The 22,062-nt window shown below is 41.4% G+C and overlaps 2 protein-coding genes across 3 annotated transcripts in view; both read right to left on the bottom strand.

The window, feature by feature from the left end:
- Positions 1-201: 201 nt before the first annotated feature.
- LOC115582413 (toll-like receptor 2) lies at positions 202-3,995 on the bottom strand. The gene is made up of 2 exons (XM_030418416.1): positions 3,926-3,995; positions 202-2,793 (listed from the first exon to the last, which is right to left on the bottom strand). Exon 2 carries the CDS (start codon positions 2,782-2,784, stop codon positions 394-396), a length of 2,391 nt encoding a protein of 796 aa, XP_030274276.1. The 5' UTR covers positions 2,785-2,793; positions 3,926-3,995; the 3' UTR covers positions 202-393.
- A 1,739-nt stretch (positions 3,996-5,734) lies between these two features.
- Positions 5,735-22,062, bottom strand: part of tmem131l (transmembrane 131 like) — a 34,581-nt gene continuing 18,253 nt past the window's right edge. The window contains exons 8-34 of one of the 2 annotated variants that reach the window (XM_030418183.1): positions 19,944-20,021; positions 18,505-18,658; positions 17,797-17,855; positions 17,609-17,714; positions 17,383-17,485; positions 17,063-17,207; positions 16,766-16,936; positions 16,411-16,477; positions 15,836-15,959; positions 15,672-15,741; positions 15,474-15,583; positions 15,269-15,338; positions 14,957-15,090; positions 13,987-14,129; positions 13,683-13,869; positions 13,195-13,380; positions 12,463-12,612; positions 11,802-12,354; positions 11,600-11,712; positions 10,928-11,097; positions 10,633-10,839; positions 10,401-10,479; positions 10,078-10,199; positions 9,825-9,957; positions 8,575-8,645; positions 8,304-8,440; positions 5,735-6,333 (exon numbers count right to left, since the gene is read on the bottom strand). In XM_030418183.1, the coding sequence (XP_030274043.1) occupies positions 6,025-6,333; positions 8,304-8,440; positions 8,575-8,645; positions 9,825-9,957; positions 10,078-10,199; positions 10,401-10,479; positions 10,633-10,839; positions 10,928-11,097; positions 11,600-11,712; positions 11,802-12,354; positions 12,463-12,612; positions 13,195-13,380; positions 13,683-13,869; positions 13,987-14,129; positions 14,957-15,090; positions 15,269-15,338; positions 15,474-15,583; positions 15,672-15,741; positions 15,836-15,959; positions 16,411-16,477; positions 16,766-16,936; positions 17,063-17,207; positions 17,383-17,485; positions 17,609-17,714; positions 17,797-17,855; positions 18,505-18,658; positions 19,944-20,021 (3,951 nt within the window). In that variant the 3' untranslated portion in view covers positions 5,735-6,024. Of the gene's footprint in view, positions 6,334-8,303; positions 8,441-8,574; positions 8,646-9,824; positions 9,958-10,077; positions 10,200-10,400; positions 10,480-10,632; positions 10,843-10,927; positions 11,098-11,599; positions 11,713-11,801; positions 12,355-12,462; positions 12,613-13,194; positions 13,381-13,682; positions 13,870-13,986; positions 14,130-14,956; positions 15,091-15,268; positions 15,339-15,473; positions 15,584-15,671; positions 15,742-15,835; positions 15,960-16,410; positions 16,478-16,765; positions 16,937-17,062; positions 17,208-17,382; positions 17,486-17,608; positions 17,715-17,796; positions 17,856-18,504; positions 18,659-19,943; positions 20,022-22,062 lie in introns of both variants that reach the window. The other variant, XM_030418099.1, reaches the window with a different exon arrangement.

The raw sequence follows: 22,062 nt of genomic DNA on the forward strand, positions 1-22,062 counted from the left end.
CTTCGGTGGTAAAATCAACGTTTCCGAGGCAGATCTTTGAATCAGATTTAACAGTTTTTAAATTAAATTAGGAGGCTGTGTGACATAATGAACACGTACATGCAAACATATCTGATAAAAGATACGTAAGAACAGAGATTCAGCAGTTTTTCAGCACTTATATTTCATATAATTATTATTTCTTCAGTCAGTGATGATGATTAGCTCCTCTGACATGATGGTTAACGCATACAAACAAGAAAAATGTGTTTAATGTCATTAATAAACTTCTTCTTTCAATCTTGACGCCTGAAGCGGCCTCAGTTACAGCAGACAGGCTCGTGCAGCTGTAAGTCGTCCCAAGTTGTTTGTATAAGTGACAGTTTTAGAAACACTGCTCAGCAAAACACTAAATTATAAGTTCAGAGTTTCTTCAATGTCGTTTCTTTCACCATTCTCAGGTCTTTTGATCGCTGATCTCAAACTTTGCCAGAACCTGGCGATCTGATTGTCGTCATCAGGCCACTCCAGGTACGTCCTGGAGTTCATGACTCTCCGCAGCTTGCAGAACTTTTTTGGGATTGTGTCTTTGTCGATGGGCTCCAGCAGAATCAGCACGACCGCGTCGTCGTTGTGGTCAAACAGTCTGAAATGGGTGTAGTCCAGCTCGTACTTGCACCATTCACTATTGACGAAGTGCTGAGAGAGGACAAACAGAGTTCTGTGACTCTTCTCGATGGCCTCCATGATGTTGTCCAAGATCCAGCCTCCTGGAAGGAAGTCTCTCTTGTGGAGGCAGAGCCGGAGAGGAGGCTCGTTCTGCTCGAGCTCCGGGATCAGATGTGCTTCCACCCAACCGGAGTCCATCTCGCTGTAAGACACAAAGGCGTCGTACTCCAGCTCTCCCTTTTTCAACTTTGGCTTCCTCTTAGCTCTCAGCCAGGCCCACATCATCCTCACGTACCACGGAACGCTGAACTTGTGACACAAACCTACGACGAGCAGAATCACTGCCAGGATGCCTGCACAGAGGACGGACAAGGCTAAAGCCATCTGACACTCAAACACTGACAACCTCGCGTCGGTCACACGCTTTCCTCTCATGGCGTCGGGGGAGTCGCAGACATACGACTCGATCTCATCTGCAATCGTGACTCTTTGCCGCGTCAGGTCGCTTGTCATGAACGCTACAAAGTCACACGAGCACTCGTACGATTGAGCACCAGCCTCTATAGTCGTGAGATTATTATAGACATTCAGAACAGTGCTGCCCAGCGTCTGTAAGTCGTTGTTTTCAACAAAGAGAAACGAGAGGCGAGGAAGTAAACTGGCTTCCGGCAAAATACTGAGCTTGTTTCCAGAGATGTACAACTTTGTGAGATACGGGAGCTGGATGGTGAACACGGTCAAGGCGTTGTGTGATAGATCGAGGATGCGTAAAGATTTTGGCAAACAAGCGGTCACTTCTATCAACAGAGCCGATGACAGGTTTAAGAATTGGAGCCTTGGCGGCCAGTGACAAGTCTCAGGCATTCTATAAACTGCATTGCCACTCAGGTCAATGTTTTCAAGCTCGTGCAGTTTGGTGAAGAGCCGGCTGTTGATCGAATGCAGGTTGTTCCAGCTGAGATTAAGGGTTTGCAGACCCGAAAAATCAAGCTCGCCATTGCACATCATTTCACCGAGGGTGTCATCGTTCAGCATGTTGTCGCTGACGTCTAGGTACTCCAGCCGTGAGAAATCTCTGGAGTTTTCACAAACGACGTTGTACAGCTTGACGTTTATCAAGGACACCCTTCTCACCACGTTCAGCAGAGGTTCGAGGAAAAAGAGTGCTGGGAAATTGTAGAACTGAGGGATGTCAACGTTCATCAACACGATCTCCTCCCAACCCCTGAAGTGTTGGTTTTCTGGGAGATTGCTAGCGAAACTTAAGAAGATTTTTGTATCTATAACTGAAAACTTGGTTATATTCGAGTCTGACATGGTATTAAAAAATGCGACAACGGCTCCAAGTGTAATGTTAACATTTTTAAAAGTGAAGTCTGTTGTTCCGCCCTCCTTTAGCACTCGAAATGGGTTAATTTGTCGATTTCTGAAGAAACTTGTGTTTGTGAATGTCAGCTTTGTGTTTGGGTGCGCAACGTCTGACAGCACAGCTTCTACGAGTGCCAGATTTTTCTTAAACGGACCTCTGAGGCTGAGCGCCACATGTTTAAGGGGCCTGACTCGCCTCAAACTTCCTTCTGCGTAGGCTTGCAGGTTCCGTCCATCAAAAACAACCTCTTCGAGTGAAGCAAGGCCAGAAAAGTCGCTCTTTCTGACAGACCGGAGGTCAAGCCCTCCAAATTGTAGGGTCTTTAATCTCTTCAGCGGCTGGAAAAGGTTACCTTGACCCAACGTTTCGTAGCGGTTCCCTAAAAGATTCAAGTGCTGAAGAGAAACAAGGCTCTCAAACCACTCAGCAGACAAACTGTCCAGTTGGTTTGAGGATAAATCCAGTTCAGTTAAATTAGTCAGCGGGTCGAATGCCTGCTCCTGGATGGTTCCGATCATGTTGTTATTCACGATCAGCGACTGTAAACTGGCGTATGCAACAAAGTCGTCTTTCGTTATTGTTGACAGGTGGTTGAATGAGAGGTCCAGTTTGGTGATGAGCTTTGAGGGGGCTGCAGGGACGTCCCTCAGGTTTTGTTTGGAGCAGTCGCAGGAGGTTTGCTTACAGCGGCGACACCGCGGCCTGGAGAGAGAGAAGCTGGGGTTGGTTAGCAGGAGGACAAACGTGAGAAGTGTCAGGTTTGTCATCTCGAGACCCTAAAAAACACAAAAGAGAAGGAAAATCCAACTATTATCATCTACAGTGAACAAGTTGCTTGTAAAAAGCGTAAATAACATCTTTTCAAATCAATTCGAGATCTCAGGACTTTTCAGTAACGTGACGTACACCAGTCGACTGTATGGAGCCGTTTTATGTTCGTTTTGGTTTTTCTCGGTTGTGTTTTGACATTTTTAAAACAAGTCCCCATCTACTCCAGTTGTTCAGGAGAATGGTGCAACGCTGTTTTGCTGCGAAGCTCCAGAAAAGTTTTGTGGACTACGAAACTTCACCCGACTTTCCATCAGCACAGGGGGTGAGGAGAGAATGAGTGCACTGGTTGTTATCTCGACATTAAGACTTCCAAACTCGAAAACAGCAACGAGGAGGACGTGAAAACACTTTGATACCCAACAAGATGTGAGATTCATGACCAGATGCCAGGGGAGGAAGTAACTCATTTCAGAATCTGAAACTTTACTCATATTAAAGTTTGCATCACACCATGTATTCTACTAAATTACTCTAATTCATAATTGAGTACTGAGTACAATTTGACTTAAAAGGGTCTCATTTGCATTTTGATAGACAATAAGGTGGTCTGATCACAGTGACAGTTAAAAAGTAACTTGTAATCTGAGTTGTGTTTGAGAAGAATACTAAAGTATTACTTTAATACCAGTATTTTGACTTGTAATTGAGTAATACTTCAGTGATGTACTCCAATTTGAGCACAGATAACAGTACTCGTCCCACCACTGCCAGGATCGCACAAATATTAGTTTAACATTAGAGCTCCAGAGTCTTCAGCTGTGACTGTCCTCACCTACAGTTTCACTCCGGCATGTTAATTTAAACATGTGTTCAGTTAAACTGCCACACCTGCCAGCCAATCAGAGGTGGGAATTCTCTGCAGCAGTGGTTTAAAATCAATCAATCAATGATTGGGAATTTAACATTCTGTACATTTCCAAAGAAGGAATTCACAAATCCATATCATTAATTAATTAAAGCACACATTCAACAAATCAATATTTTGATAGCTTTTTTAAAGCTAGATTTTTTTTTTATAATCAAACACTTATAAAGTATCTGCATTACTCCATCTAATTAAAGTAATAAATCAAATACCTTGCAGCGTCTCTTCACCTTAAAGCTGATGTGTCGTTCTTCTTCAGTGCACAACAGAAAGATGCTTCCACTTCTTTCCTATGTTACTTCTCTAGTTTGCAAATTACTTCCACATGCCTCATATATCCCACCACATTGGGAAGTAGAGAAGAAAAAAACAACTGCCTCCTGGCAGAGCTTTAGGACCAGATGACCTCAGTATCAGTAAGTGTACTGTGTGTCGAGAGCTGACAAAAACTAAGAAAGGTGGATAAGCACCTTTGCTGCTCGACGAACAGGACGTGAAATTATCTTTTAGTCAAGCAAAATATTTTGCTTTGAAAACATTAACCAGCTTCACTTATCAATCTACCTGCATCAGTTAGACTCTTTATTATTTCATAGATAAGATATGAGTTTAAGTTCACATGTTACCGTCTACAGGTGCGAATGTGTTTTATCCCTGACAGGAGGAAGTGGGTTTAAACAAATGGGGCCGTTATTATTACTAAGCTTCCCAGTACAAAGAGTTCCTCATGGTGACATTCTGTGACGTTTTCTAAGAATTTTCACTTGGAATAAAGAAGATCCCAGTCCTAGAGAGTAATTCACAAAGCAGCTTAAGAGACCTACACAGTTGAAAATGTGTTAGGATTAGGGACGAGGACTTTACGGAGCCTCAGGTGTTTCAAAAGCAGAGGATAAAATAGAGAAAAGACAGAGGAGGAGAAATATTTTCTAAACGTGAACTGATTGAACAAGAACGAGTGATCACAGAAACATTACAGCACTTTCAGTCTCACTCTTCTCATGCAACATTCCTCAATGGCGCACTTAAGAACTGTCCTTAGAGAAAAATGACTATGGAAAATCTTTGGTAACACTTGTGAGATTGTGATCAGTGTGAGCATCAGTATAGATCCAACTGGGTCGGAGTACAAAGAAGTTTGAGCTCTGCATGAATTAAGTATTTCATTTTTCTACCAAACTAAATGTTGCATTTTTTGAGTGAAATTCTCCTTGGAACGATGCAGCTGCAGCCTAAAACCTGAAGAAAAACCACAACACAACATCTGAACAGTCCGTCTGTCGAGATTGATGCTCATAAAGTGAAGCAGGGCAAAGTTACAGTAAAGACGGATTTGGGCAAAATCTTCAAATGTGTTATTTCATCACGTTTGGGCAACAGCTGTGCCATTGTAGATATTCATATTACAGTAAAACGTATTTAATTTTTCTTTACATGTCACCATTGGTATGAATTCCATCTAAATACAGCTAGTTTTGTCCTCGAATCTGTAGTCTCAGATTTTATTGTTAGCATGAAATACTGTGTTGGTAGCACCAGCTTCATGGACATGCAGCACTTCTACTGCTGGGTGTTGTAAAGGTTAAACTGGTTGCAATGAGATTTTTACCTCATTACTAATGTAAATAATATTCTGAATTTGAATTTCTTCTCCAAAACTACATAGCAGATGTATGTTGTGTCTTTTAGTTGTGACTGAATCAAATCAAAAGGTAGGATCCTGTGTTTTTGGCGCTTGACCCAACCAATAACCAATGGAGTGACTTAGAGCACAATCACAGAGCAGAGACCGAACGAGACTCATTTTTTGGTCTGTATGTACAGAAAACAGCACAGCCAGCAAACTTTAGTCTGTTTTTTTACTGTGAATTTAAAGTGCTCTCTGAAAAATGAAATGAGGATGAAGAGAGATGGCTTGTGGACTCTGATTAGTGATTAAAATAGTCAGAGAGGGCTGCCAAGAAAATAAAGATACAGATACGAGTTAAATGTCGCATTAAGTTAGTAAAAAATGACTCATGTTCAGTACAAAACCTTTTTTTTTTATTTTCTATGATCAAAACTGCAAAACATCTAGAAAAATATACAACAAATGCTTAACCTTTCACAACATTTAACATTTGAAAATGGGAACATAAAAGAAAAGGAATATTCACATTTTCCCCATTAATGATAAAAGAACATTCATTTTTATTTCCTTTCTTTTACATATCAATGTTTTATATGTTTGCAATTATTGTTTAGGTCTGCCATTTTGTTTTTTTTGTTTGTTTATAAGGTCAACCATGTTTTTTATACTTTTTTGTTTATTTTAAACGTCTCCGCAGTAGCCGGAGTCGTTGGAGAGTTGTGAGTTGGAGCTGCGGTTGGAGGAAGAGTTCCATATGTCCAGGTTCATGTGTGGGCCGAACGGGTTGAAGCTGGAGTACTGGATGGGAGCGCACCGCCCCTCTGGCTCCCTGCTGAATGGAGAATGAGGCGGGGTGATGGGGGACACGGGGGACATCGGGGCCGATCGCTCCGGGTGGAAGTGGCTCTGGTAGGGCTCGCTCTGCGGCGTCCAGATGGATCCAAACAGACTGGACATGGGGGAGAGGCTGCGGGTACCAGAGAAGTATGGCTGCAGAGGACAAACAGAGACATCATATTAATTAGTTTTTCTTAGATTTGTAGCAGGTTTGTGTCGGTCCAAAGCTGCCGAGAGAAACTGCACCCCACAGTCATATTTTCATGACCTTTTCTGACGTTCCCCACCTCTGTGAGCTGCTGCCTACAGAGATGACCTGTCATTTCTCAGCTTCATAATCTTGTTTGTCCTTTTTTAGAATGACCTTTCCCCTGAAGTTTAGATGCAAAGTTTTACCCAATCAGCTACAAAGTAATCTCTCTATACACTGTGAGAGATTACTTTTACCAGAGACTAGTGGTAGAATGATTATCGGACCTAGCCGACACTGGAGTCAGTCCAGTAAATCACCTGACTCAAACGTTTTTGTACCCGTCACACAGCAAAATGTGTCATAACAAGGCCATGTACAAAGCAATTCCCCCAAACTACTTATTAATGTCTTCAATTTATTACAGATTCTGTTATTCCACTGAACTTTGCCTTTTTTATATTCTTATTTTATTTGTTAGTCATTATTTTTGTGTCTACATGTTACTGGATGTTTTAGTGCAAGACAAGCTGTTCAAACAAATTTCCCCTGGTGAGGTTAATAAAGTTGTCTGAATCTGAATTTCTTTTTGCATGTCAGCTAAAATATTAACAAACCGTTACCGTGTCCCTGATTAAGCAATTTGGGAAATTTGAATAACACGAGAAAAACTGCAGCCAACACTCTGCAGCTGTGCAAAAAGAAGAAGCAGCAAATGAAAGAGAAGTTTATATAAACCCACTTTCAGTAAGACTGAGTCTATTAAAGCAGATGCTCTTCTTCCTCATTTTCTGCTCTGACACTGAGAGCAGAGTGATGACAGTCCAGGAGCTTCCTTCCTCTAAATACCACATATGAGTCACAAGAGAGAAACTACTGGTGTGTTTAGAGACGTTACAGCCAATCACAGTTACAAACATCCTGTTGCATACTGAATCTGGGCATTAATGGGAGCGTCACAGGTCCTCAGTGTACACAGGCCGGGTGGCACATTAGGAAATATCTATTCAGAAGTTTCAGGCAGCAACCTGCTCTCAGTATAATCACAGCACAATGTGTTGTGCAAGCAACTCTGCATTCAATCTCGTTTCCCTCTGGTGCTTTTAAAAGACTTACTGTTGTCATTCATCACAATTTTTACTGAAACCTGCATTTCACTTTTACAAGATTACACAAGTTAAACCACATCCTGTAAATTTATATTTATGTGCGATTGTGCATCGCTCGGGAAATTTTACTTCCGACATTTTCACTTCTCTTGGTTAATGTGCCTGAAGTTTCACAATATCAATCTGATTTCATGTGACAATGTTTTTGACTCAAAACCTTAGTTACCATCATGATATATGCAGTAGTATGCTGAGGTCTGGTATGTGGTGTGATGTGTGAAAATCATGAGAAAGGGGGATATGATGGCCTTGTTGGTAGAGGCTCTGTTGGGCTGCACGATTAATTAAAATCTAATTGAAAAGTAAAATGTTACAAAACAGGGTCTAAGAAAGTCAATCTTGTTCTTCATACAATACAAAAACAAAAAAAAGTTGGATTTTTTTGTAAAACGTGAGAACTTGGATGCAAAAACTGTCATTCGTACTCATCTTAAATCGTTCAAAATAAAATTGCATTATGATTTTTTCACCATATCACGTAGCAAGGGGAACAAAAGGGAGAGAATTTTTTATTTCTTTTTTGTGAAATCATGAAAACTGGAAAACATGGCTGCCGCTTCTGAAATGTGAAGATTTTTTAGCCATTTTTGTGTCTAAAATAAACTGGAAATCTTCAAATTTTGGATCACTGATTGGACAAAACAAGACAACTGAAGATGTCATGATGGACTAGGGCAGAAAACTGATAAAGACAACAATCATAAGTTGTCACTACACCTTCACTGACTGTTTAAACATATGAGTTTAATATTGTGACTCGTCACCTTGCTGCCCACACAGGCTGCTGTGTCCCAGGTTGAGGGTGATTCCTGAGGCTGTTCCTCGCTCCAGCTGCTCTGGCTGCAGTGTGCAGCGTTCTGGCTCTCCTGACTGGGAAAACCACTGGGAAATGTTCCATTGCCTACAAAATGATTGGATAAAAAATGGTCAATGCTTGTTCCAGCAACTGTTTCAATAAGTAATATCGCTTGCTGCTTGAGAGTACAGAGTGTAACATGAATACATAATATGGAAGAGGGTGTGAGGAAACTGTACCTATGTAGTTGCCTTCCTCACAGTAGGTGTAAGGACTGTTGCATTGGCTGTTGGCACTGCTCCAAGTAAACCTGCAGGAAACAAGGAAACAGTTGATCAGAGGGTTTTGACAGGGACAGATAAAACACTTTACTGCAGCACTGGGACGGTCAATATTCAAACTGTCAACCAGTATCAGTTCCCATACCATATCAGATCTGCAGTATGTGCTTACTAACAAAAGTTTACTCAGAGAGCTGAAGTTACATGAAGGTAATCAAGCTCAATTTACATGAACACACAGGGACCAGTCACTTCTTTAAAGCCAACACTTCCTTAAAAGGAATTTTTTATATTATCAATGTTAATGAGGTAATAATACAAACTTAGAATTATTTATTTTTTCCATAATTGAAATAAACAGACAGGGTTCCCAACACTGTTTGAAGCTGGAAAGGTGGCAGGGTCCGCCACATATAAACAAAGTAAAACAGTATGAAATTGAGTTGTCCTGTCAGCTCAGTTTGTTAATTCAGACATGAAAACAGTTTGTTTATTTTTCATTCATTGAGGCATTAAAAAAAAATATATAAAAATCAGCCGATGAAGAGCTCTTCCATTCTTTAAAACTACATAATGCACCTTTAAAAGTTGACAGATACTAAATATAACACACGAGATGTGGCTAACATTAGCAAACTCTTTCCTGTTTTCACATGCAGCAGACATTAAGTGTCAAAATTGCACGAACATTTAATACAGTTTGCACTTGACCTGATGAAGGTGTGATATATCACAATAGCTTTTACTGGTTTTCAAGAAATTACCACATTTTCAGGAAATTATGACATTGTTGGTTGCTACAAGGCACAACAACATGAGCAGTCATTAAGATCTTTCCATTCAAGTCCAGGATTCACTCTTCAGCCATTTTTAAGGCTGCCACTGTTTTTCTTTTTTTTTTTTTTTGGGAACTTGAAGGCTGACAAATGTAAATACAGTACATAAACTCTTGTGGCCAACATTAGCAGAAGGTGTTACAGGTATACGACACTGTAATCGAATGCTTTTTAGGTGTTTTTCAAGGTTATTTTTAACCCAACCACCCAGTACAGGTGCACTCAATACTGCATTTTAACGACATTTCCTTGCATGATGTATTATGTGAATTATTATCAAGTGGAATAAAAGTGCAGATTTCGCATACAGCTCACGTGCAAGATGTACATAAATGCCATTTTTAGCAGACAGACGTGCATTCCAACACCTACCCGTTGTAGGACGCGGTGGTTGCTGGCTGAGGTATGTAGGGCAGAGCTTCGGTGGTGTTGTATCTGAACTCATTGGTGAGAGGGATGGATGGAGCCGACCACGTCTCTTCAGGCAAATACTGACCCGTCAGATCTGAGGAAGTGCACAACAACTCTCCATTAGAAATCAGAGCTATTGCGCAACCCTTCTTTTACCAAAGACATGGACAGGTGTTAATTTCAGACTTTGCTTTTACTTAAATCATGTACTTACTATGAATGTCTTTCTCCATGTTCCTGTCCACTCCTGCAGCAACAGCAGCAAAACTGGGGGCGAAGTTGGGCGCTGGGGGATCCTGGCTTTGGCACTGGTCTTGACGGTACAAGCTGTTCATGCTGAGCAGAGGAAAATGCAAAGTTCAAAAGTCAAACACAAAATGAATGGAAACAACTGTATGTGTAAGTTGATGCAAAGTAGATACACAGATTTTTACTCCTTGATTCACAAAACCTAATAAAATACATAAGAGCATTTTTTTGTCGAGGGTAATACAATTATTAGAGCCCCTTGAATCCGTGTCTGTTGTCCTGAGTTACCTGAGAGCTTTGTAGTTTGAATTCACGTTCTGGTAGCAGTCCCGCTCTACTGGGTAGCCGCCGTACTGCATGGAGTCCCCTGTAAAAACCAACAGGTCAGAAATCTGTCCGCACAAATGTCAAATAATGTCGTTCACAGCTCTCATCAGTCATTGATTACCAGCTGCAGTCTGTAATAGTGTGCTAACAGTTCTGATTTTCCTCGATACGGCAGTGTACAAGTGTTCTTTACTTTTTCTAGATGAGGTAGTGCAGGCATGTGTTCGGGCGCTGGCGTCTTTGTCGCCCTCCATGCTGCTGGCGCTGCTCCAGCTGCCCCAGCTCCCCCTGCTGGCCCTCACGCTGCCTGACGAGCTGCCGGAGTCCGAACCAGACTCGCACACTCCACCGCCACGCCGCTCTGTGGCGCACTTCCGTCGAGTACGAGCGGGACACACACCTGCTGGACATCAACAAAGCCAGTGAGACTAGTGCTGTGAAAAGTGCTGAGTTATTAAAGCTGGTGAGCAGTGTGACTGCAGGCCCACCGTTCTGTTTGAGGGGGCTCTCGGTGTTCTGTCCAGGCTTTGGTGCTTCTGACTTGGAGCCGTTGCAGCAGCGGTTCCTGTTGCGGGTTCCACTGATGTTACGGTCCCCTGATTTCCAGTCAGGTTCTTTCTCCCTCTCTGGCATCACTACGACATTGTGCTCAGGAGCACTACGACAGCAATCACAAAGAAACTTATTTAAAACATCTGATCTTACCGTTTGGTGCTTTATAACACTGTCACTGTTCCACGTAGTACTTTGTTTGAGAGCGTCATTAGATTTTACTTTTCAGAACAAATGTAAATTAAATGGTTGCCCAAATCCCATTTTCTTTTTAAAGCTTCAGTGAGGGGGGAGGCAGCACAAGCTATCAAACTTGCCACAATTATGTATTTAAATACTTTGCTATTATTGTAATTATGAGACGATAGAGATTTGATTATCAGACATCCAGGGTCTCACAGGTCAAATTGATGAGTGAGCACTGAGCTGCTCCTCGCTGGTTTTTTTAATCAGCCTTTTGACTCTTTTTCTGACTCTTTCCTGCGTCTACTGAATTGGATGGTGATTACCATGGCAAGGGTAGAAGTTTCAAAGCATTCAGGCCATCCCCAGTTATCTGAATAATAGATTAAATCTATCTATCAAATCAAAGGTAAAGTGAGGCCTACCTGGAGACATTTTCTGTCTTCCTGCGACTCCGCTTTCCCTTATTATTTCCTGAAGCAGAGCCAGTTTCTGTACTCTGTGCTTTCTTTTTCTGGCCTTTCACATCTTCTCTTAGCTGGAAGAATCATTTTTAATCAGAAGATCAGATTATATGCTTTGCAAAGTGCCTGAGTCACTTTAAATTTGATTTTATTTTATCCTTACCTCCATTTCAGAACTGTCCCTTTTCTCAGAATCGATCTTCTCTGCATAGTGCTCAGTGCAGCTCGTCTCTACTGGGCTACACACTAACAGGCCAGGTCTAGGTCCTGGACTCAGTGTGACGTTAGCTGGAAAACCAGCAGGTATTTCCATGGGAAACATAACTGCTGCTGGCACTCTATCTTCTACAGTGCTGTGTGGGTCTTCTTTCAAGTCTGCCGGTGGCTTTTTATCCAGCTCACTGATGAACGCTGGTTCATTGTTGTTGCAGACATCAGGGTCCGGTGTCAGAGGAGGGTCCGGCATCAGGTCCTCGTGCTCTTCATCCATCGTCACAGCATCATTGGCTGTGGTGGACAAGCTGCTCTTGTATTTGGTGTAATACAGTGAAACCTTATGCTTCTTCTGCGTTTGGGATGGGGTGACTGAGGAGCTTTTCTTTGATGATTGAGGACGCTGGGCGGGGCTGTTGGCCAGAGCTGGAGAGCCACGCCCCTTACCTTTGTCTGAGGTGTGACAGGTGTCCACGTAGCTCTTACAACTGCCCTTTGTTTTACTGCACAAACAAGACACAACATGACAAATTGAGCATTTTAATTCAAGAAAAAATCCACTTGCATTTTTTTGTCTTTATGCTAGAGTCTTTATAAGATTGTAGACGTACTTCACTCCATTGGGTGTGATGTTATTAACATGACCATTATCCCGAGACAGGACAGAGTTGTGGTTGCTCCTGATGCTGGGTGTAGAGAACTCATTCAGGATATACTGGGCCTGATGGAAGGCCATCAGACACACACCAAACAGGGAGAAGCTGAAACACATACAGAAACAGATATTACCAGTGTCTGACAATATGTTACACTTTTGGTACACATGCAACAACTGGAAAACAGTGACTTACTATAGAGATTAGTTCCACTAACCACTAGCTAAACAAATAATTGTTCTACAGTAAGAATGCCCAACCCGAGTCATGGTGAATGACTGGACAAACAGCGTTGCAGGTGTAACTTTTCGTAAGCCTTGTGACATCTCCATGTTTGCATATTCAAATATGTTCAAAAATGAATAAAAATAACATTCATATGTGTTGTGGAAGGTAATGTCAACAGTCACCAGTAATACAACATATTACCACTAGGTGTCACATGTGACTAATGAGAGCTCACAAATGACAGTGTAACTGTGTGACACATCCTGTTTTCATCTCTCACAATAACCATTTAACTTTTACTCTTATGTGGGTGGGGTTTTCCCCTACTTCTATCAAGGGGTGAAAGAAAGTGTTTTGTACATTGTACAGCTTGTACACTGCACTGGAAAACATTTTTTAAAACTAGAAACCGACTCCACCAGAATCATCAATGATTTATGAATTACTTAAGTTACTAACCATGTGAAGATGAGGGTGACCACCCAGAAGGTTTCTTCCCAGCTGGGACCAGGAACCACCTGAGCGCAGAGAGGCAGCATGTGGTGGGGCAGCGTCACATTGAGGGTGAAAGGGAAAGAAGTGCCACGTGAAGTCACCAGGGTGAGGTCCCGGATGACCCAGGATGAGGTGAAATCTGGGGTAAACCTGATGTCACAGGCAGGAAGAGACAGTGAGACAGGAAGAGAGGAGAAACAGATAGATTTAAAGCAAGAGGGAGGTATATTTAAGACATGTTGCATCAAGATGAAAAGAGGAAGAGAGAAAGTAGAAAACAGAAAATGAGTAAACAGATGTCGGTTTCGCCACAACTGAAGAAAAAAGAGGAAAAAACCTTGTTCTTTTAAATACTATCCAATTAAATATGTTACAGGACAACATTACTCAAATATGAAGTGACAACAATAAAGAAAAAATCCTAATAAAACATGTAATAAATTTCCACTTACGCGATGGTGATCTCAGAGGAGGTGTTGTGGTTGAGGCTGAAGGGGCGACACTGCAACACCTCAAAGCCAAATCCCTGACACTTATATCCATTAATATTCATCGACATGACTGTCAGAGGAAGCTCTCCGGCATTCTCCACCTTGAAACTCTTCCTGATAGCGAAGAGCGGTTTGTTGGTGCGCAGACCTGTGAGTGACAGACAGCGAAGTTCTACCATGAGTTCGTTCTTTTGCCTTATCTCTCTGTTTAGAGTGAGGACACACCCCAGTCATGTACTGATATTAAGTTTAAATTTAATCTGACCATCACGACACTCCATCAGAGTTGACTGAGGAACATTGAAGCGCAGAGAGGCGCCTGGACCGGGAAGTTTGCCTCCGACTTTTAGCAGCTCTTTGGCCCCGTGGCCCTGCACCATCATCATGTCAAACACCGTCAGGTTGTTCCTGAAATGCAGTGAAAAGACAAAGACCGTGTTTGACAGAGCGAAGATTGTTCTCAACATGATACAAACAGGTTTTTGGAACAACATAAACAGTGTTTCTGATAAAACAATGAAGAGTTTTGCAAATTTGTTCTTTGGTACCTTGCATTTGATCAAAATTAATATATATTTATACATCATAGAGTAATAATCAGATTCTTTGCTCCGCTGCAAAAGTCTTAAGGAGAAAAGCAGATGCCTGGAAATTGAAGAGTTGGGGCCTTTTCATACAGAATCAGGTGTTGTGGCAATTAGCTGCAGGGTCATGCAGTGGTGTTTTTCCACTGTGTGTGTGTTCTATACTGCCACCTTCTGGATCAACTGGGGTCTATGCGCCTAAAACAGTTTGTCAACTGGTGTTAAACTACCAAGGGGAAGCCACTACGATGCTCTCCTATGAGCATGCAGGCCCTACTAGTGATCGTTTGTCCACATTAAAAACATAATTGGCAACCACAACCTGATCGCCAGAAGTGAAATCTGTTTTCACCACAATGCCTGATTCTGTCTGACCGGGCCTTGACAGGCTTTTATCAAGGACTGCATTTTGTCAGGTCACAGCAGAAAAGCACTGGTGTTAATAACATAATCAGTGCTGCATGAATTCCATTTTGCCCTCAGGGTCCTGGTGTTGTGCTTTTACAGGTTAAAATGTCTGCTGTAAAAAAGATCTATGAAACTCTGTACTACTCCAGTCCGCTCTGAAAACTTTAAAAATTCTCTGCCATTATGAAAACTGAATGAACACAGTCACTCACACAAAGTCATCCCACTTATATGAATCAGTACCTGATGACAAGAATGGTAGTGGTGGGTTTGTGGTCAGAGGGAGTGAAGACCACAGCGACTTCTCTGTTCTCCCAGGGCTGCAGCAGCAGACGCAGGACACCTTTTCCTGTCATGTCCTCCACACTCTCACCAGCCTGCACGCAAACGCACAGAGAAGAGAGGAAAAAGGTTTGTAGGGCAATCAACACGGGCAACACTAGAGCACAACTAGAGTGAGACTGCTGTCCGTGCAGTTAATGAATCAATTAAGTTGGAAAGCCTGAGTAAATGTTAGAAGATTAAAGAGTGTCAATGAATATTCTCAGGATTTACCTTTGGGGGAGAAGCCAACAGAGAAAACTCTGTAGTGCTGATGTTGACAGAGAGGGGGCTGATATTAAACCTGCCAATCAAAACAGAGGAAATAGATTGACAAATCAACTAGAGAAAAGTGCTGCAGCAATTCTTCAAACAGCCTGGACACACAAACAACTGAAGTTGAATCAATCTCTGCAATAATAAACTGTTGACAGTGTACCATTTGGTTAGGAGGTCCAGGGCCTCCAGGGGAGCTGGGTACAGGGAGAGGATCCGAATCTCTACAGAAACAACTGAAGAGGAAGGATTCTTCAGCATGAACGTCTTCACCTGAAACACAAAACAAGTATTGTCAATTTGCTGCACACAAATGTCAAAAATACATTTTAAATATACAACATCCTGAAGTGTTGTCCACCTTGCTCTCATTGACAGGTGTAGCACCAAAGTCCAGAGGTAAGGACGTCTCTACAGGAAGTCTTGGCCACCTGAGAATACAAAAAGGAATTACATGATTAATGATGTTAATGTAACAATGGATTACAAGACACAAAAAATCTGTTTGTTGCATTCAAGACTCACCTGCATGGCAGCTTGTCTTTGTGACTCTGCCATCGAGAGCAGAGCTCAGCAGCCAGTTTGCCGTCTACAGGCCAAGAAGAGGAGAAAAAGTCTGGGAGGAGGGAACGCTGCCACTCTAAACGACCTAATGGGACATTACAGAAGGAAAAAAACAAAACACAAAAACATTAACAATGGAAAAAAAAGAAGAAGAAGAAGCTTCAGGGGCTCCTTCTCTCAAGAGAATTCTTGAGTACTTGGGGTATTCAGCTCTATCGGGTGCGGGTGCGTGGGTTAAGGGGTGTGGGGTGGGATAGGTAGGGTGGATGGAAGGGTGGGTTGGGTGGGGTGGTAAAGGTGGGTCTGTATAACTAATTATTATTATAGAAGAAAGCATCGAACGTAAAAACTGTAACTTTGAATTTGATGGAATTTTGATGAAACTCTGATGTTACTCTGATGTACTTCCTGGTACTTAACTATGATGAACCACAGAAAATTAATAAAATAAAATTATACATATATATATATATAAAAAAAAAAACAATGAAAAAAAACCCCTCTTCTTTATTAAGACTTTTGGTGCTGTGTCTCACCTGTTTCAGACAATTTAAGTGGGCAAGGTCGTCCACACTCTCGCTCTGCCTCAAAAACCACTTCCCCCTGCGAACAGACACATCGTCAGTAACAACATCCGATTCCCAAACCAACATATTACTGGCTGGCCACTAACTGTGTTTCCCATAGCCCAAGATATTGTCGTCAAATGTTTTGTTTTGTCCACAACCCAAACATATTTAGTTCACTGTCATAGAGGAGCCAATTACGAGGCTACAAACAGAGAATTTGAACCTTTTCATCTCTTGAATACCACAATCGTTAGTGATTTATTTAATAGCTGACAACTAATAAACTAATCACTATATCTCTACACTAGAACTGGTATTTCACCTTGAAAGGACTAGAGTGGAAGTAGAGAGGAATGTGCAAGACTTGTCCTAGGCTGGTATCCAGACTCAGAGTGGACAGCTCGTTGACAGGCAGCGCCCTGCTGAGCAGCTGGAGGGACAGAATACGCCAGCAGCCCTGTGGAACTGTCAGTGGACCGCTGAAGTTCGTCACCTAACAGACAGGGGGCAGCAGAGACTTCAGTATCAAATCCAGAATTTCGTCAGCATAAAGTAAAAGAAAGTTTGCAGGAATCTGATCTGCTTCCCATCTTTACATGAGGCTGTGGTGCAAACATACCTTCATTACTCCCTGCAGCTTCTGCGAGAGGCTTGCGTTCGTCACCGTGAGGGGCAGGAGGAGGGGGTTTGTCAGCCACAGGTCCACCTCGTCCGCACCTCCTTGTTTCACCTGAAACAGGCTGAACAAATCCTCCTCGGTCCGTCTGCAGACAACAACAACAAATTGACACCAGAATTTGTTATTAGTATCACATGTTAGCTGTTGAAGAATGTAGGCATTTTAACAACTGCTGTACTGGAAACGTTTTTATTCAGTTTTAATTCTCATGTATTCTTAGGAAAATCTGACCATGAAAAGGCAAAAGGTCTCAACTTTACCTGTGTGCGATATGTAGTCCAGGAAAGCTGTGTGTTGTACGGTTTCCCAGAATTTTTAAACTGATATGACTTGTGCATTTCCCTTCGTGGCCTGGCAAAGAACCTGATACAAGAAACAAAACTGTTGTAGATTAAATATTCAGAGACGTTTGGGTCAAATGCAATTGCACTGAAAGGATATTACAAGAATTAAGAATAAATTATTTAAACTGAAGTGAGCTTTCACCTCTGCAGGCTAGTGCAGCCACTTCAGTGAAGTTTTTTGCTTCTGGTCTCAGCAGAACCTGATTGAAGTTCAGGCCAGCCTCCACTTTCGAGAGCACCTGCATGTCCTAGAGATATAAATCACATTGTCAAGCCTGTAAATTGACACCTATAAAACCCATAAGAAAACAAAACAAAAAAACTCCTCACCTTTACATAGAGCTTCTTGCCTCCAGAATTTAGCATATAAACTCCTATTTTTGGTTCCCCTGTAAGAAAAAAAAAAAATCAGTCTCGAAATATAAACAGTGTACATACAGTATGTAGAGTATAACATAATAAATGTATGGATAGATTCATGGAGGTTGTAAATGTTTTGCTATGTAAAATGTATCTTTTGTCATTAAGACTTTTGAGTTAGGCAAAGATGAAAAACGGGAAATGAAATACGACCCCTCTGTTCTCATAACCAGTGTGAAAAGTTATAAAAGGCTCTACAATGACTTCGCTGTCTACTGCTGACAGAAATAGTCTGTATGTAAAAACAGAGATGCAAATGTGGTGTAACAACAAAGAAAACCTGTGTGAGCTACCGAAATGAAAATATTTATAGACCAGTGTGAATGCTGTGTAGACTATAACGACAGTCAATTAATTGTTATGTTGATCAAAAAAATAATCTGCAGAATAGTCAATACTGAAAATAACTGTTAGTTGCAGCTCTAATCTTCGGCCTTGGTGTTGCTCTGTACAGACATGATGTCTTGTAAATTAGATGTTTTTCTTTCCATACTAACAATGGTATCTATAAAAGGGCACATCAGTTGGAATCGAGCTGTATGGTGTCTTCAAGCGTCGCTGTTAAATCTCATTCCCACAGTAAATTTGCCTGGAGTCAGACAGGTTGGACAAACTCACCTTCTGTAGCCTGTCCAGCAGCAGGGGCCACCAGCAGCACCAAAATGTGCTCAATGACGTAAGGCTTGAGCTTGTCCAGGTCAGCGGGCTGGTCACCACGCGCCGACAGATTAATCTGCAGACTGAGGCGCTCCTCACTCTGGAGGCAGGACCCCTGGGACAGGACAGGAAGGCATACCAGTCAGGCACCAAGCAGAAAGATAAGCACGAGGACAATGAGGGGTGATTTGAGACTTTAAGAAAACAGTAATTAGCAACATCAACTAACTATAGTAAAAGTAAATAAACAAAATAGGGCATTTTGGACGCTAAAAGACACAAAGAATGTAAATGAATAAAACAAATGATGATACACAAGTGCAAATTATTTTCTCTGCCATGACAGACAGATGTTGTTCTTAGACAGACAGAAAAACAAGCAGGCACCCCACCCTCCACCCCATCCTGTGACTAACAATCTACCAAGGCAGATAAATCAGTACTGGGAGAGTACAAGTCTTTCTGCAAACCAGGGCTCGTCTCAGAGGGTGAATCAACCCCTGACGAACTGCAGACAGATGCCCTGGCTCGCTTCCACAGGGGCTCAAGGATGCAATTGCAAACCTAATCCCCTGAAACCAAGCTACTGCTAACTTCCTGCAAGGCTCATTTAATGTGTGAGAAGCATCCACACTGACCACAGGCAAGTTCTTGATTTTCCTGGCGAGAACTTGAAAAGGAACTAAGGAGCAAGTGTTGATCTTGGATACGAGCTGAAGGTCACAGCTGGGATGCTCATGCAACTGAACGTAAAGCTGATTTCAGTTTGTATAATTATGACGATATAGTTAGGTTGTCTGCAGTCGCCTCTTGCATCAGGTGTATTGCGCCACACGAGCACTGGGAGCCGCACGTCAATTACACAGTCTCTTGAGAAAGCAATTAGAAGTCTGGCAAGAGATCTCACCCTCCACAGGGGTTCTTGAGAAAACAGAAGGAGCTCAGATGACAAGCCCGGCTGTCTATGTGAGCAGAAGGCCAGCTAGTCTAAAACTTGGAGGAGTGGGCGTGACGAGACAGGCAAGAAAGTCACTGCAAAGTAGGAAGAAACTAAAAACTGCGTGTGTTTTTTAGATTTTCCTTTCTCATACTCTCACTGTTTGCAAATTCAAGAATTTCTTTATTCAAAGAAATTACTGAAATTTAGAGCCCAACAACGGTACGTATATTGGGGATATATCAGTATACGTGTACATGCTTTTTTTTCTCCACAGAACATAACTCAAATAGTAAATATTTGCTTAATTATAGTTTGCGGATATATTCTTGAGGGAGTAGCAGATGTATTTCAATAAGATCAATAAGATAATGGATAATATAGATAACTAAACTTATTATTAGTCCCTGGAGAGCATTTTCATGTCTTACAAAATGTACGGAGGGGTTTAAGAGATAAATACCTGAGGATTGTTGAACAAACTCTTCGGCAAGCTGCACTCCAGGAGTAGACCCAGTATAGTGATGTTAGAGGCATCTTCCTGCAGGAGAAACAACACGACAAAAAAATAAATTAAGCGTTAAGAACTAAATAGACACATCAGTAAGGTGTTCTTATCTTTTATATAGAAGTCTTTCAATGATAAATTGCTACCAAGAGCCTCTTTTGACTTGACTGGACTCTAGTGGCGCTTGAGAAGCTCTGCACATGATAGAAATTCAATACTTTAACAGAGCAGCTTCGGTCTGGAGATATACTGCAAAAAAATTACGCATCTACATTTAAACGTAGAGTGACAGGCATCAGTAATTTGATATATTTGGGCCCATCTCTTGTTGTTGCTTAATACATATTAAACTGGTTAAATTCATAATGGAGATTAATCGATTAATGATCATTAACATCCCTAAAATGGGACATGAATTACAGTATAAAGACATCATTCTAAACACTAAACGGCTTAACACTAATACCACTTCATGCAGGGCTCGTACACATTTTTCAAGGTCAAATTCAAGCACTTTTCAAGCACTTTTAAGGGTCATTTTTAAGATTTTCTAGCACCTTATTGCTGGGGTAAAATACTTATCTACAGGAATATATAAACTCATTATTTTTTCTTCACTTTTTATCACAATTATGTACACTGTATTATGCTGTAAACATCTAAAATTATGTTTCATAATAGCAAAAACTTCAGAAATTAATTATCCAGTCTGATCCCAATTTTGTGAAAGACACAGAGTTATGATGTCAAGCACTTTCAAGCGCTTAAACTAAAATCCAAGCACTTTTCAGACCTTGAAAACACAACATTGAAATTCAAGTACTTTTAAGGATTTCAAGCACCCGTACGAACCCTGTTCATGAGGCCACCTTATTTTTCTTGTATCGGAGAACATCCAGTAATTCTGTCCAACTTGATGCCATAAAAAGTCTGAAAAGCTGTTCAAGACCATTTTATGCCAGTGACATGAAGTTATTACTAAGAAAAGGTGATGTCACTATTAATTTCTAGTGAAAACTGTCAGAGATGTTGTTATGTTGAAACTGGATTGAAACTGGATTACATTGAACTGAATACAACTGAATTGCACTGAACTGAATACAGATGGGGATACTTCCTCTAACATGGTTAGAGGAAGTATCCCCATCGGTATTGCAATGTATTCAGTCCAATGCATTGAGCTTTGCATTGAGCTGAAAACCTAACATGGTAAGAGGAAGTATCTAACCATGTTAGACCATGTTATCCTCATCAGTATTCAGTTCAATGCAAAGCTCAATCCAGTTACTCACCTTTTTGCATAATTTCACCACGCATGTCTCAAAACTTTCATGCACAATAATGTAACTGCTAACAGACAAAGCCTTGTGGTCTTGTCCTCAGCTCTGAGAAGCAAAATGTCAGCTTGTGTGGTAGGAAGCAGAATGCCAAGAAGGCAGAATAAACAGACACAAAATGAATTTGGATGCAACTTGATGAAGAACTCTATGCCGATGTAAACTGTATATATATGTGTGTACCATATGTTGAAATGAGAGGAGCTTGCAGGCAGGAGAAAAGTACTGCATTGAACAGAAGCAGCAGTCGGCGTGATTCTGAGGCCTCACGTCTCTGTGCACTTGGCATAGCTGACATTTTGCAACCACAACTCCACTTCCTGTTGTGGAGGCGAGAACTTCTTTCAGACAGCTTCTCACACTTTCAGCGCCTTGTCTGGCTTCTAAAACTGTACACTAATTTGTAAGTGGTTCTTAAGTGTTTTTGCATGGCTTTGAAAAATGTGCAAAAAAAATAAATACTTGTACAATGCTTGTATAATTTAAACTGATTGTTTGTGGTTACACTCTACAAGTAACCATTTACCGTCTTTAGCAAGGAAAGCGATTGTCTTGTGACGTCTTTTATAACGACTGCACACATGCTCGGTAATTTCACGACCATGGCAGTTTGTCAGTGAGTATCACAAAGCCTCTGTGTCTATGTATGGAGTCGTTTGTTTATCTGGACTAGCAGGAAAAAGGAAATCAGCTGTTTCCAATGATGAGCTGTTACTCACTACAATGCATGGCCTGCA

This window comes from Sparus aurata, chromosome 1 (genome assembly GCF_900880675.1).
Source record: "Sparus aurata chromosome 1, fSpaAur1.1, whole genome shotgun sequence".
Classification (NCBI taxonomy): Eukaryota; Metazoa; Chordata; class Actinopteri; order Spariformes; family Sparidae; genus Sparus; species Sparus aurata.

Bases quoted from the DNA above. Each gene is read 5' to 3' on its own strand.
- LOC115582413 (XM_030418416.1), bottom strand. From the start codon at position 2,784: ATGACAAACCTGACACTTCTCACGTTTGTCCTCCTGCTAACCAACCCC.